The sequence below is a fragment of the Sipha flava genome, unplaced genomic scaffold, assembly GCF_003268045.1.
Source record: "Sipha flava isolate LNK unplaced genomic scaffold, YSA_version1 613_pilon_pilon, whole genome shotgun sequence".
Taxonomy (NCBI): domain Eukaryota; kingdom Metazoa; phylum Arthropoda; class Insecta; order Hemiptera; family Aphididae; genus Sipha; species Sipha flava.
The window spans coordinates 209,085-226,143 of record NW_020273593.1 but is presented as its reverse complement, the minus strand read 5'-3'; the positions used below and the strand labels follow the sequence as shown (position 1 = coordinate 226,143).

The 17,059-nt window shown below is 26.4% G+C and overlaps 2 protein-coding genes across 2 annotated transcripts; one reads left to right on the top strand and one right to left on the bottom strand.

The window, feature by feature from the left end:
* Positions 1-6,705: 6,705 nt before the first annotated feature.
* On the bottom strand, positions 6,706-13,383 carry LOC112691449 (bumetanide-sensitive sodium-(potassium)-chloride cotransporter). Its single transcript, XM_025565702.1, has 19 exons — positions 13,070-13,383; positions 12,163-12,437; positions 11,952-12,105; positions 11,540-11,889; positions 11,359-11,473; positions 11,141-11,280; positions 10,727-10,888; positions 10,417-10,657; positions 10,207-10,328; positions 9,889-10,024; positions 9,617-9,828; positions 9,290-9,531; positions 9,054-9,229; positions 7,857-7,989; positions 7,680-7,789; positions 7,501-7,615; positions 7,288-7,433; positions 7,104-7,215; positions 6,706-6,980 (listed from the first exon to the last, which is right to left on the bottom strand). Exons 2-19 carry the CDS (start codon positions 12,430-12,432, stop codon positions 6,845-6,847), a joined length of 3,072 nt encoding a protein of 1,023 aa, XP_025421487.1. The 5' UTR covers positions 12,433-12,437; positions 13,070-13,383; the 3' UTR covers positions 6,706-6,844.
* Positions 13,384-13,527: 144 nt separating this feature from the next.
* Positions 13,528-16,719, top strand: LOC112691450 (immediate early response 3-interacting protein 1). The gene is made up of 3 exons (XM_025565703.1): positions 13,528-13,745; positions 13,839-13,934; positions 16,491-16,719. The coding sequence occupies exons 1-3, from the start codon at positions 13,655-13,657 to the stop codon at positions 16,544-16,546; spliced, it is 243 nt and encodes an 80-aa protein (XP_025421488.1). The 5' UTR covers positions 13,528-13,654; the 3' UTR covers positions 16,547-16,719.
* Positions 16,720-17,059: the final 340 nt, after the last annotated feature.

The window sequence follows — 17,059 nt, the reverse complement described above, 5'->3', positions numbered from 1 at the left end:
GCATTTTAAATATTTAATAACTTCCAAAGATTATAATTCAAATTTCATATACGTATAAAAAAAACTACATAGTCAAATATTTTAAAATAAGTGTCAACGATATAATATATCGTATATAATATAATATAATATACAGGCATACTGCAAACGTACTACAGTTACTAACTTTACTATGCGCTTGTGCAGACACGCACTTACCCCAATAAGATAATATCTATAGTTCATGCGTATCGATTGCATACCAATGTATTATTAATACAATCGACTGGGATCTATATAGACCATGGTCACACGAAAAAAAAACCTTCCTCCGTTGCCGGTGAATGAGTAAATAAAAATATTTTGGTTTTTGTTCCGCATCGAACACAAGTAATTATATATAATAATGTAATGTATAATATTATAACAATAGAACCATCATTTTTAATCTTTCAATCGCTAGGTATTTTACAACGACAAGATTCGATGTATTATAAATTATAATTCCATTAATGTGCTTTTATCCGCAATAAACGCAATAATATCGGCTTTAAATTACTATCGACTGACGTGGATAAATCAATAATACTAAGCCGATTACTACATACACTTTATCCTTAGGACACGACACAAAACAGTTATGGGCGTTATGGCATCCACGATCATCACCGATCAACTCCCTGGTGACTGGTGTACATGCGATGCATATTTACACATCAAAATGTGAAATATATGCGTTTGTGCTTTAGTTATTACATGAATAATTGTATTGAACAATACATTTTTAAACCTATCAAATAAATTCGTATAAATCACGTACTTATTAAATTGTAGAATATCATTAGATGGGGGCTCGGTACATGGACGAAATCTTTCTTGAATCCATTATTTTGTTATAATTATGCTGTTATAATTTATTGATCATTAAAAGTTCTAACTTTTGCAACAACTCAAAACATACCTAAAAATTATGAAATCGTTATTTTAAAGTGTCTAAAAAGCAGTATAAATGTAATTCAAATATTTAGAACCCATGAAATGTTTTTAAAATGCTGATATAAGAACATAGTAAATGTTTTAAGTTGCTATGATACTTATTTAATAGATCACAATTAAATGATCAATCATCACACCATTTACACACCATCGTTTAATATAATTTTGTTGAACTATATGATTTCCTAAACAAGAAAATCGCGTTGGGCCGCTCAAATCATGGGCTATTCATGAATATTGGGCCGGTTATTCTTTTTGTACAACTATGAAAAAATAATACAAAAATTAGTAAAACGAATAATTTAATTTAATTATTCAATTTACAGTTGGAATAAATGTAGTCAAACGGTAGAATTCGAGTACGGTTGTTTCCAAGGTGTTTTGTATATAGGCACATTTATTCGCACAAGTCGACAGTCCGGATAAAATATTAGTTCTTTATAATTACGCTTGAAGCAATAATTGAGTAAAAATAAAAATAAATTAAAAATTATGTTTAATATAGTTTATTGTTCTAACAGCTCATATTTATCTCAAAATATTTATGTCTACAACTGCAGCTTCTTTATACCGTTAAACTAAAAATATGCATGTACATAAGCATTTAATATGATTGAAAAAACTGTAACTAGATTGAAAAATGTCAGTTGAAAAGACACATAAGTAATACACCTACAAATTGATAACAAAGCAATAATTGACATTTTACCTCAACAAAGTCGTTTAATATCCAATTCCTTGAAATTATAAATGTATTAATATTGTATAAAGTAATTGGTTTATAATCACAAGTGTTTAATTGCAATAGGAGTGTATTTCTTATTAATAAAATTAATTTAATATTTTTTATGAAAACAAAGGTACCTAATTTATAAATAATAATATAAATAAATAATAGGTACAAATATCATTTACTCTTATCTAAACGAGTAATTTTTATCTATTATAAATTGGTAGTAGAATAAATATTAATAAACGTTTTTATACTAATAAGTGTTATACTCATCTAAAATTTGGAAATATAATCAAGAAGTTTGTCATTTATTAATTTACAACAAAATTGTTTTAAGAATTAAGAATAGTTTTAAATATTTATAGGTTTAATTAAATATTCAATAAACATCACCACTATTATAATAGATAAAAATGTATGCATTTCTTTTTGGGAAAAATGTGTATTTTTCAGTGTAATCATGAGTAGTATAATTTTGTGACTGTTTTGATTAGTTATTGCTTAAAATAAAGCAAAAATATTTTTATGTGAACTTTTATTTTTTACATGGTGATGAAGGATAAATGAATAAATATGAAGTAATTATAAATATTTGGAAATTATAGACCGGTGATTTTAATAAGAGCTGCATTATTTTGTACATCTTGTGGACCGGTGAACCTCAATCCGACCTTGTATTTTACCGAAGAGTTAAAGATTTTTAAATTCAAATTCAAATGACACAATTACGCTACTTGAATTTTTAACATTTTACTGAAAGATAAGTTTTTCTGTATTTAATTTGAAAAGTTACAGATTATTGATAAATAAATAATCAATCGAACAACATAGGTATTTAAGTATTTGTTATTTTTTATTACATAAGGTTATTTCTTTTAATCAGACCTGTTTTATACGACAGTCAATCGACGATAGAACAACGCGTGCATAAATTAATTTCTTATCCATATTTTATCTTGAATTTTTATACAACGACACTATACGCTATCTAATGACACATCACACTAATATTTAACTGGTTTTCATTACGCACATTGTCTATGTGCAATTATTCTGCGGTGATAGCATATACTAAATATTATGCCTAACAGTAAACATTAAATTTGTTCTTAATCTTAGTCAGTGTACAAAAATCAGATGACCCTATTTGTACACAGATATTTTCAAAAAAATGTTTTTATCGACCAGTTAAGGACCAAAAAATATTGCAATGAATGTTTTTTCAATAAAAAAATATACTTATGCACAAGTTTTCAAAAATAACAGAACTTTCGATAGAAGAAGCTCTATTGATTTATGCTCGGATCAGGTGGTTTTATTTTATATTAAATTACACTTTAAACTAGTACTTAACCATAGAGCTCTAAATGCATGGAATATATTATATAACAATGTGATCCATTCTTCTCGGTTTTGTAAAAATAAAAGATAACCCTTATCGAAAATGTCAAGAAATCTTCAAATTACGCACGGACTCCTTCATTTCTTATTTCATGTTTACAACTACATAACAGAACAGTTATACCTACTGAACCAATCACGTTTTTACGAAATATTTACTGTATATAACACGCAATAAAGAGCCGTATGTTATTACTTGTATATGTAACACGTATACTATTGCAGGGGGTCTCCATCGCGTAGCAGAAGAGCCGTTCCGAGAGAAATTACCTTCTACGTACATTAGATCGATCAACTCATGTACTTATACTATTATTGTGTACCATGCACGCGTTAAACGGTTGCGCACACGGCGTTATACGCCAAGAGGTACGTAACACAATAGTAATCCCGGAGGATTTCGACAGTTTTCCAGTGAAACCATGCTCCCATGACGTCCTGGCTGAATAGTATATAGAAATATTTTAGGTATGTGTGCGCGTGTGTTATACAGGAATAAAAAACATGACAATAGCTGTTGGACGGCGGGTGATAATAAAAAAATTGCCTCGAGGCAAATCATCGAATATTAGTAATAATAAAACCGTAGTTAAGACCAGCGGTATGGTATCACAATATAAGACTAATTCACCGTAACGTGATGTTATTATATATATAGGACGTGCAAAAGTGTTATTATTATTTTTTTGCCATGATTATTATTACTGCAACGAAACCGTTTCAGTTTTCCGGTAGCCGGAAGATTATAAAATATGAGAGTATGTTCGAGAGTAATGTGTCTAAAAAAATATGTCATCCCAAGAGAAGCGATGCATTAGAAATTTAAGTCATAATAACGACTAAATATCCCATTGTCATATTTGTCATTGCTACACTAAGAAAATTCTTAATCCGGTAGAAATTTATAGAATAATACTAACGCTATTATAACGGCGTTATTTTCACAGTTAGGTTTTTTAGGAGAGTGAAATGATCTTAAAATAAAAGGGGACGACGATTGTTCATACTTATTTCAATACACGCCTCGCTCAACTCATCTCGACACATGACAGCGATTAAATTATTGTTTTAAATTTGAAAGCAATAATTATATAATTCAAATTTTCAAGATTTTGAAACGATAACTTGTCAAATCATTGTCAACATTTTTTGGTCAATCATAGAAATTCACCAAAAGTTTTTCAAAAATAAAAAAAACCAATTTAAAAAATATAATTCAAAAAAGTATAATTTTTATAAAATACTTAACACAAATTATTAAATCAAGTTTCAATTGATTTTCAAATGTATTAAATTTGCTGATTCCAAGTGGAAGATATAACTATATAAAAAAAATATAACATAATTTTCTTTATATTGTATTGTATAACATTCAACTCAAAGAACACAATGTGGTATAAATAAATATTAATTACTAAAAATATTTAGTTGTATACATAAAAAGAAGATTAAAAGAAAACACTAAATTATTTTCAAAATAAGTCTCTTTTTTTTTTTTTTTGAAGGTCAAAACTTATGAATAATTATACAAAGCTTAACTCCTTATATCAAATACATAAATACGTGTCCTTTTTTTTAAAATTTATTAGCGCGATTATTAAAAATGTTAACAAAAATAGAATATTTATCTAATTTTATTGAGCACAAATTGAGCATGATATTGGTAAAGGCCATAATGGGATAGTTGAAAAATTATATAAACTGAAATCATGGGTAGATTGATCACAGACAACTCAATTTCTTACACCTTGATAATAATACTTTGTTTTACTACAAATGTATTGTATTCAATACTTTATTATACATTTTTAAATAAGTTGATAAAATATTAACTCTAGTTAACTGACAAAATAACTAACAATTTGTTTTTTTAGTATGACTAGAAGTACAAATGGTGTCTAACATTTTTTAATAATCCATCAATACTTAATAATAACACAGTTATATAATTTGTTTCAAATTATAAAGAACTCATATGATCATGCATATAACTGTATACTGTCAGGAAATATTTAAAAAAAATAAATAATTATTTCTAATTATAAATTATAATTTTTGTTCTACTATTGCATTATAATTACAGTTCATCTATGTTGCTTTGTCATATTTTAAAACAAGTTGAATTTATTGAATTACATGTAATAATTATCCAATTAAAATACCTTGAATAAATTGCTGAACCTAAATATTTAATTTATTAATTATTAATATTGTAATATGATTAAAACAAAAATTCTAAATAAAAAATAAATAAAATTATTATATAAACTAAAAAATTTATAAAAATAATAAGACTTTTACTAATAAATATTATAAATAAGGATGGCCAATTATGCAACTTATATCATAATTACATGAAGTTATGGAACTTTCCTGAGTTTCAAAAGAAAAAAAATAGAAACTAATTAGTTATTCCCAATTGTTTTGAGCATATATAAATGGATATATAGATATTTATAAATATTTTAGGTCACTAAAAATTATGGTACCACCCCACTCATTTTTATTTTAACAACAATAGCTTAGAATATTTTATATAAAACTGATTTTAAACGTGTTACGTCCAATACTTTCAGACGTTTTTGAATATTCTCCAAAATTGGAAAAGAATTTTAAAAAATATACTCACCGATTTGATACATCTTAACCAAATTAAAGAAAAAAGTATGAATTAAATCATATTATGTTTTATAAATTGTGACTCATGCACAATATGAACAAATTTATGAATAACAATGCCAATGGTACCTACTAATATATTAATTTTTATTTTTTATTTTTATTAATAGTATTCTTACAATGCTATAAATGTTATTGCTATATTGCTAAATTGCTAATGCTCTTCCTATATGCTCTTAAGATTAGCCACCAATGAATTATAAATTCAGATCCTATTTTATAGTAGTTCTGCAGAGGAATTTTTTTTTTTTATGAACAATTTAAATTGTACATTCAATTTATAATAATATTCCTATAAAAAATAAATATCAAATTTTTAAATAGTTTATGAGAAAAATAATACAAATAAAAATATTCATAACATTATTCAATGAGATATATTCAAGTATATTAAAAATATTTTTAAATATTCAATTTATATAACAGAATAATAAAAATTTAAAAAATTTAAAACAAAAAAAAATGATTATATTGAGCAAATATTTTATTTTATTTTATTGTATTTTAATGTATTACATTACATTAAATTAATTTTATTTATTTTAGATATTTAATTATTAATCGTATAATTTTCCATAATAAATGGTAAATTATAAAATAATCTAATTACTAAAATATACAACAGATATCAGAAAATAGAAAATATATTTATTTAATAAATTTATTGAAATTTTGAATGTATAAAAATATATATTATGCACCAATGTTATCAACTACTTAAAACCATTTGTCATATGTAGTAAGTGCAAGTATGTGTGTATGAGTAAAATTCTAAATGAGATTCTTTAAAAATAAATATGAGTGTTATAATATAATGTATGTTTTTGATTAAACTAAATTTGTATTTAACAAATTTAAAATAAATAATAAAAAAAATTTAGACAAATATATAAGAACTCAAAAATTTGAACATTTTTTAAAACCTTTTAAAATATAATATTATAAGTAAATTTTGTAAGAAATGGTATTGTTTATTTTTAAATTTATAAAACTAGTGTTACATAACATCACTTTACCAGTAATTTATTGAGGAACAATACTTTGAGCGGCCAATGCTTAGGAATAAAATGTAAGTACAGAATTTTGATTTCCTCGGACCAAAAGGAATGGAGGCATACCTTGTGTTAGTGTCTCTAACCAAGACATATACAAAGAGGCTGGAACTACATTCTTCCTGGGCATTGGTAAAGTCCTAAAATCATTAAATATTAAGGAATCCAGTAAAATCTCTTAGTTATAAAAAATTTAATTCACATAACATAGATATACAGATGATATTTGTAATAAGGTAATTGCAATACTTTATGTTACTTACATTACAATTAAATTGGCTTCTTGAGAATTTTCTAAAAGTAATTCTCTTAACCTTAGATGACGATTTGTTTTTTCTTTCATTGCTGTCAACTCAGATTCTTTTATACCATCAGCTACAAACAAATAACAATCAAAAAAGATTTAAAATAATGTGCTTTTCTCTTGCTTCATTTTTTGTTACATACTTTCACTGTTTGGTCCTTTAGGCTTATAACTTTTTATTAATGAATCATAAAATGCTAATGTTTCTTCGTGTGGTTTTCTCATTAGATCTGTTATCACTACCAAGTCTGAATAATCGATACGGAATTTAGCTAATAAACTGGCAATACTAAAATTAAAAAAATAAATAATGTAAAAATGCAATATAATATCAAAATAATTAACAACTGTTTTACCTTCTTTGTTCAAATTCCAATTGATCTTTTTTATTTGCAATTGTAAATACTCTTAATTTACAAGATGACCAATTCCCTCTTGTACTTAATATATAAGGCAATAACAATGTTAATCCTATAGTAAACAAATTAAGTTATAAGCCATTTAATATTATTGTCATTAAATATTTAATATTTACCTCCATCATCATATAACCACCACACATCAATTGTTCCTTTCTTTTGTTTACGTTGGAATCTGGTTATTTCATTAACAATATCTTTGGATAAGTCATAACCATCAGCTCCTCTATATTACAACGATTAATATTGCTTATACATAGTTATTAAGTACTAATATATTTTTAAAAACCTACTTCACAATATTAGCTTTTTGATTTTTGCTTATATTTTGTTTATCAGCTTTATCATCAATGCCAGATGTATTAAATATTGTAGGAGCATCTTTTGTCAATAATTCATCTTCTTCATCACTATCATTTTTATCAGCTATTAAACAACACAATATTATTCATATGTGATATAATAATTAACAGTTAAAATATTTACTAGAAAAATAAAAATAATATATGCACATATAAATGTTTCAAAATAAAATTAAGATATTATCCTTAAATAGAATACTAAATTTATCTAAAGATAAATGGTATAAGAATACAATGTGTGTTTAAAAATAAAATCAAAAAAGCAATTTGATATTCTGTATTTTGTTACAAATATATTATATCAAATTAAACTATACAATTACATCTAATAACTATCAACTCAAATCAAATTTTATTTCAGATAATTTATTTTAAATTATTTAACTCATATTTCTTTCCGTTATAAATGATAAATATATAATGTTATAATAATAGTTATTTAACTTCAGATTAATATATTTTTGAGTGATTATGTTCAGAGGTGTACACAAGGAGGAATGTGGAGGTTAGATCCCTCAGACCTTTTTTTTTTTTAATGATATGAAATGTTTTTAGTGTAAGGGTGTTAGAAACATAAAAAAAATAATGATTTGTTTACAAATCATCCCCCATATAAAAGTTATGTATAAGCCAGGGCTTATTCTAAAACATAGTCGGGCTTATTTTGCGTATTTGGAAAAGGTAGTTGCGCACTTGATAGTAAACTTGTGGGTAATTGATTTTTTAATTCAATATTGTTTAGTGTTATTTTATACATTACATTATGATTTATAAACAAAGTAAAAAGGAAATTTATTAAAAAATATTAAAAAAAATACTTTGAACACGAATTTAAATTGTTTTATATCTTATAAATACATTACATTTTAAATTACTTCACATAGAAGATACACATTTAATCATTTTCAACTATAATTTGACAGTATATTTTAAGATCATAGTTCTATTTTGATAGGCTTATTTAAACAAAATGCGTAGTTGATAAAAATTCTTAGAATAATCCCTCGTATACGCCACTGATTATATTATACATATATTTATATAATAAAACAAATAAAAATTTAAAAAATATATGAAATAATAACAAAAAAATTCTTCAACTATTTTAAGAAATATTCAGATACATACCAACAGTAGACATAGATTGTGAACGACTATGCAAAAACGGTTCTTCTGACAAGTATGAGGCTTTACGATTCACCAACATATCTAATTGCATTTCATCAATAAGAATAGAATTGGAAAAATTAAGTCCAGATTTTACACGCAATATACAAACAGCCATATGTATATCTAGGGCTTTACTAAAAAAAGAAAAAAGATTGATCATGAGTGATTGGAAAATTTTAGTTTTAAAAACATACTGGAGAACGTTGAAATACATATTTAAGTCCTGATTGCTACATTTTAACCAATTACTCTTATACCCTAACATCACAATGTTGGGTTTGAGTTTTCCCAAGCCAACTGTTTGCATCAGACTTTTTGCTCCATCCTCAAAATTAGTACCATCAATTTGAACATAAAATCCTTTAATTTTGTGGTAACATAACCAATTTATAGCATGTTTTGAATATATCTCAAGTAACTTTTGTGACGTTGGACTCTATATAAAATATAAAAAAGTTAATAGATTACTAAAAAACAACTTTTGAACAATTTTAGTAATTTTTTCTTTATAATAAACATACTTTGATAATATTTCCACACACTAGTAATGACAAATTTTTTGTGATAAGATGAGCAAAATCAATTAATGATGGTCTAGCAGATGCCATTCCTGTAAGTACAAGTAATTGAGGCCTAAAGTTTTTGACATGATCTTCAACTCTGATAAGATTATGAACAGACATCAAAGCTTGTTTATAAGTTTGAGCTTGAGTACTTGTACCCCAATTCACATCTGAAACTAATATATTTTAGAAATCTAAATACATCGGAATACAAAATAAATATAGCTTACCTGGTTTTTGATACGACACAATCAAATACAGAGCCAAAATAGCACCTAATGTTACCAGAGCTGTCCACCAGCTTATGACAAACATTAAAACAACACAAAGCATTGCACCTCCCAAACTTAACCACTTATTATACAACTAGAAGGAAAATAAAAATATTTATGTAAAATTATCAATTCCTAAGTTCAAAATATGAACTAAATAACTACTTATGTTACAGATTATACACCTTACAAATTTACATATTGATCCATTTATACAAAAAACAAACATTATTACTCATAATTTAATATATTATTTTTAATTAATATTTTTTTTACCTTAAAAGTAGGACGCCAACCAATTGGTTTAACCAAAGATGCATGAAAAGTACTAAAATTTATCAGTGCATAGACACTTAAGAATATATTGGATATTGAGGGTAATATTGCATTCAAGTCACCTGTAAATCAAGTTTTTATTAATTATCAATAATATAAAAACAACTTAATACATATTCTATATTACACTATAATATATTTATACTGTACCAGGAATTACAAACAGCAAAACAATTATTGTAGTCAAAATATCAGCTCTTATTGGCTCTCCTGATTTACTACTAAATCCAAACCACGAAAGATTATTGTATAGTCTATCGTTGCATAACATTTGAAATACCTTAGGAGCAGCTAAAAATGAAGAAAACGAAGCTGTTAATGTTGAAGCCAAGATACATGCGTATACTAATGGACTAAATAAGGCTATCATCCCAATAGTCTGATTGACTGCCTAGAAATTGTTATTAAAATGTCATAAATAATATTATAAAATAAATATTTTACTAGGAAATTTACTTACATAAAATTTATTAGGAGTATCACAGCTTGATATTGAATCCGATTTCAAAGATTCTTCATCTATTAAATAGGTTGAACCAACTAAAACTGCAATACTTATGTAAACGGAGGAAGAAATAAAAATAGATGTTAAAGATCCTCTTGGGATTGCTCTTAATGAATCCTAAATCACATACAAATAAAATATTGTAAAAACAAATTATAAGATTTCTTTGTATTAATGACTACTAAATTCTATCTATAGTATTTTTAGTATTATTTAATATACATATAATAATAATGAGGAACATTATTTAAGTTTTAATTAAATCAAGACATAATATTTTTTATATTATTTTAATTTGTGTAGAAAATGTTAATAACATTTAATATTCAAAAAGATTCATTTTTTTTTTTAAATACATATTAAATTTACCTTTAATTCACCAGATTTATTTGTACCAGCTAAAAATCCAGATACTGCTGGGAAAAATATACCAAAACCAGACCAAAAACTCTTGCACCATTCATCAAAAGATTTAAAATTCTTAAACATATTGTGGTTGATTGCTACCCCTAGAAAAAATAAATAGTATTATTTTTTATTTAAACAAAATTGTAATTAATTATTGAGAAAAAGTTAAATTTTCTTACAGCTAAATCCAATAAAACCATGATTTTTTTCAAAATCATTTTTTGGTCCATAAATCGCTCCTATGAATACATTCAAAATGGTAGTGATCATAAGAACTAAAACTGCTACATGAACCTATAAATATAAAATATAAATTAAAATTCTTGAATATTTTTAGAAAATATAATAGTGTTAATTGACCTGTATTCGTGATCGAATGCCACCTAATGTTGCACATAACAATGCAGCTGTTAAACCAATTCCAAGAAGTCTCATATCTTGCAATCCACCATCCAAAATAGCCCAATCAATTGAGTTCATTAGAATCTGTACCATTTCACAAAAACCAACCAGATGCATTGCACAAGCAGCAGATAATGCTATAGAATATATTACACCTATACAAGCACCAAATTCAGGTCCAAGAGAACGAGATATCATAAAATATGTTCCACCTTCCTTTAACACACCATTTGTACTGATTGCTGACATAGATAAGGCTGTTATAGTTGTTATAGCACCACCAAACAATATTATAACAATTCCTGAAACTATTTTTTTATTTTTAATTAAACAAAATATAACAATGAAAAGAAAGAAAATTATCAAATACCTAGACCGGTAGTACAAACAACCCAAGCCACTCTTAAAAATAACATGAGACCCCATATTTGCACTAAATTACGAATCAGAACTCCTTTTATCCATCCTTGCTCATGTTTTTTTTTTGTTGGTCTACTAAGTTCATTGTCTTGAAATTCCAGATTCTACAATAAAAAGCAATGTTTACAATAACAATTATAGACAAATATTTATACATATACTTTTTCAGCCAAATCACAATTATGCAGTTCATCTAAAGTGGGTCGACATGCAACATGTACTGACATTATATTTCTATAATTATCCACTCTAGGTAATGCTTCACGTGTTAGTTGCCGAAAACTTTTATACTTGTTGTCATCGGACGATACACTATCTAATCTCATTCTAGTAGGAGTATCACTATCCACCAAGTTTACTTGAAATCTAGTACGTTTCACATCTGAAACGACACTTTTCAATTCTACTTCATTTGTCTTTGGCGTGTCCATTTTATCTAACAACAATAGTATAAAACAAATTTATCTTCATGATATTACTAACAGAAAATTATATATATTATACATTCAACCTTTATATTATTTGCCTCAGACTTAAACTAGATGAGTAAAGAATGACATAAAACATAATTTATATCATGTATACCTACTGTTTCAAAAAAAAAAAATCAAATTAAATTTATTCATCATCGGCAAAATATTTCAAAATGTTATGGCTATGACTATCTTAATAATATGAATTAATTAGATTTAGATGAGGTACAACACAGATGGAATAATTAGTTTGACTAAAATAAATTAAACTGTTCTCATTTACTGTCATCACTAGTCAATCATGAAATATTAATATTTTTAAGTCATCATAAAAAGTATTGAAGTTACAGGGGATGAAAGCCACAAGCTAACACTATAATCACAATATGGAATTATTTTATTTTTATCATTATTAGACAAAACAAAAATAATTTGATTTAATTAATATGAATTGTAGTAACGAAAAATAATGGAAAAAGAATCAATATCTATACAATTCAATAAAACATTCCTACACGAGTAACGCTTAGGTACGCTACATGATATCTTAGCGTACACGCACAAGCGTCGATAAGAGTTGAAGAACATATTTTACCAATCGGGTTCTGGGATTCCACAGTGAAAATTGGATCGACGACGAGCAAAAGAACCAGCCCGTCTGGCTCTGTGCACCGATGACGATGAAAACGACAACAATTGGAGTTTGGCGACGCTTTACACCATCGCGTTCCGGGATGCGAATATAATAAGTATACGTCAAGAGATCATAATTCAGTCACGCGCAAGAAAATCTCAACGTTCGGTGTTATTAATCCGTTACGATTAACAACCTTCTCCCTGACGGTCGTCCTTTCTCCGATAATTCCCGAGTCGACCGTACCGCATTATCACACACTACCCGGAAACATCAACCGTGTAGGTTAGAACGACACGACGTGATCCCGAGATAAGCGGAGTTCGCGCATGGAAGAAATTTACCCGCCGTTCATTTTGAACGCACCGCGACCACGACTGATAAACGCGACACGTAATGTGATAACACGACCGAGTTGCGATTTTCAATGTTTGAAGACATCCACCGACCATTTTCCTGATTCCCTCGGCCACCACCATTAAGCATTCCGGAACCGTGGCGCTTCCGCATCACGGTTTCCCTTTATCCCTCCCAGGACGTTAAAAAATGGGATTCTCCTTGTGGAGTCTGCTGGAGGCCTCGTTGCTGTGTCTGAACGCAATATGCATCCTCAGCGAAGAAAGAGTCCTGGCCAAATGTAAGTTTGTATAATTTTTCCGGGTGAACACGTCAAGAACGTTTGCCTCTATATACCCACGTATTGCTATTTAATACTGCTGTTGGATTTCAGATGGTTGGTCTACGGTGAACCGAGATTTTGATGACGCACCAACCACTAAAACACAGATACTGTCACTCATGAAGTCTATTCGAACGGTTGTAAAATGTGAGTTTTGTTTACAAATGCTCATTGTATTTCCTCATGTCAACTGTTAAGACTCGAAATAAAATCTCATGAACTGAATAAAGTACCAACATTTTAATACCACTTACATTTATACTTATTTACTGTTAATTATTTTAGATTTAAATGAAATATTTTATGATAAAAGTTTTTTCAGATATTTTTCATCTTGTTACACAATATTTGTTCTAAAAAATGTATTTAATTTAGATTTTGAACTATCTACTTCATAGTAATTTTAATGTTTATAATATTATTATTACTTATTTGAGTTTGAGTCCATCACACAAATAGAATTATAACTTCCATTAATTATGACTAATTTCCTTGACTTTTTTGTTTTTTATTTTAATATAATTATAATTTTTTTCAATTAACTGAAGTTTTAATCTTGAAAACAATACATTTTTAAAATAATTATCACTTATCACTATAAAGTTTTACTCCTTTTATCTTCTTGTGTACTTATGATATAAAATATAAAGTAGAACTAACATTTTCTTACGATCTTGTTATTTATCTATTTTAATGACCATAATAATTCATAATTTAAACTTACTTCAATCATATAATTATTACTCATTGTATAAATGGAATAGGTACATAATCTATTGATATTTATTGTTTTCTAAAAATGTGATTATCTATTCAGTTTTCATTGTTTTAAATTTACTCTATAATAATCATTTTTCAATACAAATAATATACTTGTTACTTATTATAAATAAAATAAACCAAATATATAATTTCAAAATGTGTAAATAGTTAACTAGTAATTGATTATTATATTATTATAATATATAGTAAGTATATAAGTATATACATCTATTTGTACCTCTGTGTACCTTTAGTAAGAATAAAATATTTTCTACATTAAGATTATCAGTGACTAATACGCCGCCGTTTAGTACTTTTTAAAAATTTAACATTAATTAAAAATAATATTTATGTTCGTGTTCTATTAATAATATACTTAAATGAGTGTAATAAATCAAGTATGTTAATTATTTTTCAAAATAGTTTAAGAAAAGGCTTCAGACCTGTCATGAACTATTTACTGATCTGGTTTCTTAGAAATGTAACACTTACATACTAAGTAACACAAATCTTGTAGATATATTATAATGTACAAAACCTGAGCACTAATAATAACTTATACTTGTTTTTATTTGGTGTATTATGATAATTGTAGTCAAGATACTAATTAATACTTAAATTTAAAATAAATTAATCTTAATTAGTTATTGATCAGTGATCACTTTAAAAATATCAATTATAATTAAATTATAGAAATAAACTTACCAAAGGTGTTAATTATTCAATATTGAACTAGTATGCCACTAAAAGAAAAAAACCAAGACACCAGATTAATACAGTGGCTTGGAAATTTATCTTATAATTTGTTCAAACATTCATGACGCATTTACGTGACTGACGAATTATTAAGGCGTTATGTATAGGCAGTATAGTTATCTGTTACTTATGATAATGTACTGCAATTGTGTGCCTAAAATATATAATAAGCGGATGTGTGTATGCATTGCGACACCCGTATTATTTTACTATAACCGAAAAAATAATTAATATGTAAGTTGCAATATTACTTTAAGATAGTTCACCTAGCTATTAGATATTTCGAACTGCGAAAAAATAATTGTATGTGTCATCTCATCATTATTATTGTACTCATAGAACCTAACAAAATATACGAAATTAATTATTAAAATTGAACACTATAAATTTATTTTCCGAACCTTATTTATGCATAAATTTGTAATGTTAAATAGTTAACAAATACATATTTAAATTACTTTTTAATTTAATATAATATAATATAATATTTATGGTATAGAATAATGATTGTTATTGTTCCTTATTCTTGAGTTCGTTAACCTGGGTATTGGGTATACGGAGTAAGTTATGCGATTAATTACGATCTGTTACTTGGTGAATACAATTTCATTTTCTTTAAATCGCCAACATTTACTAAGCCCACTACAAATATTAGTTTTTAATTAACTTGGTGCATTAATGACCGTAATACGTTTGTTATTGTTGTTGTAATAAGAGTGAAATAAGATTTATATTTGTGTGTAACACGGACGTTCGTTTCCGTAATAAAATATTAAAAAATCATTGTATATTATTATATTACTATCATAATGAAATTTAGTGAAATAAATATATCAAATTAGGTCATCGTAAAATTAAGTCTTAAGAACTAATATACTATACTATACTATACAAACTGTTATATAGTCTATGTATAGTTGTGTGAACGTCTTATACTCGTTATACCTACAGGCTATTCCTTAGGTCATAGATGCGTTGTAGACGTAACTGCTTGTTATATAACCCAAATGCTTGATATTTCCGTGACTATTTTTCCATAGTTTAAATAATAAAACTTATTATTTAAAATAAAACTAGTAGTTACTTTCGTTTAGTTTTATTTTTGTACACGCAAAAGTTTGTTGAAACTCTCACCGTACGTATTAACGATTAATGAAAGATTAATTGTTGCATTGTTTGTTTCAGATCCTCTCATAATTTTCAATTTACTGATTATACTCGTCAAGAGCCTTACAGGATAATGTCAGTCTGTCATCATCACTTCACAAGATGTATTTTTTCCATTCAATTCATTATTATTATTATTTTATGATTCATACTGTTCAAAAAAGAACAAACAAAATCATCAAATAAATCATGTGCGTACAATTTTTTTATCGTATATTTGTGAATAAATAACTCGAGTGAAAAAAAAACTGATGTCTTTTGTTTCCTATTCGATTCTTTTTCCGTTTGCGGCTACGTTTTACTCAATAATAATAAAATATTTACGTGTCTATATAATATGTATATTACCGTAAAAGTTCGATCAAAATGTAAAGCTAAGTCTTAGTTTATGCTAGGATTTACAATTTTTACTCCATAAAAACTGAAAATTATCATTTTGTTCGAACTTGTACTGTAAACATCATCTTAGAATGAACAAATCGAGTTGGTAAAAACCGATCGATACACGACTTATAAAAATATAACTTTAATCATTGTCAATATTATGTCCGTTAGGATTTTACGCATTAAATTGATCGGTTTGCATG

Excerpts from the sequence above, each read along its gene's own strand:
- LOC112691449 (XM_025565702.1), bottom strand. The coding sequence starts at position 12,432 with ATGGACACGCCAAAGACAAATGAAGTAGAATTGAAAAGTGTCGTTTCA. Across the intron at positions 10,889-11,140 it reads ATAAATCTGGTGAATTAAAG|GATTCATTAAGAGCAATCCC; the intron begins GTAAATTTAATA and ends TATGTGATTTAG. Across the intron at positions 7,990-9,053 it reads ACAATCTATGTCTACTGTTG|CTGATAAAAATGATAGTGAT; the intron begins GTATGTATCTGA and ends GTTGTTTAATAG.
- LOC112691450 (XM_025565703.1), top strand. The coding sequence starts at position 13,655 with ATGGGATTCTCCTTGTGGAGTCTGCTGGAGGCCTCGTTGCTGTGTCTG. Across the intron at positions 13,746-13,838 it reads AGAAAGAGTCCTGGCCAAAT|ATGGTTGGTCTACGGTGAAC; the intron begins GTAAGTTTGTAT and ends GTTGGATTTCAG. Across the intron at positions 13,935-16,490 it reads TATTCGAACGGTTGTAAAAT|ATCCTCTCATAATTTTCAAT; the intron begins GTGAGTTTTGTT and ends TGTTTGTTTCAG.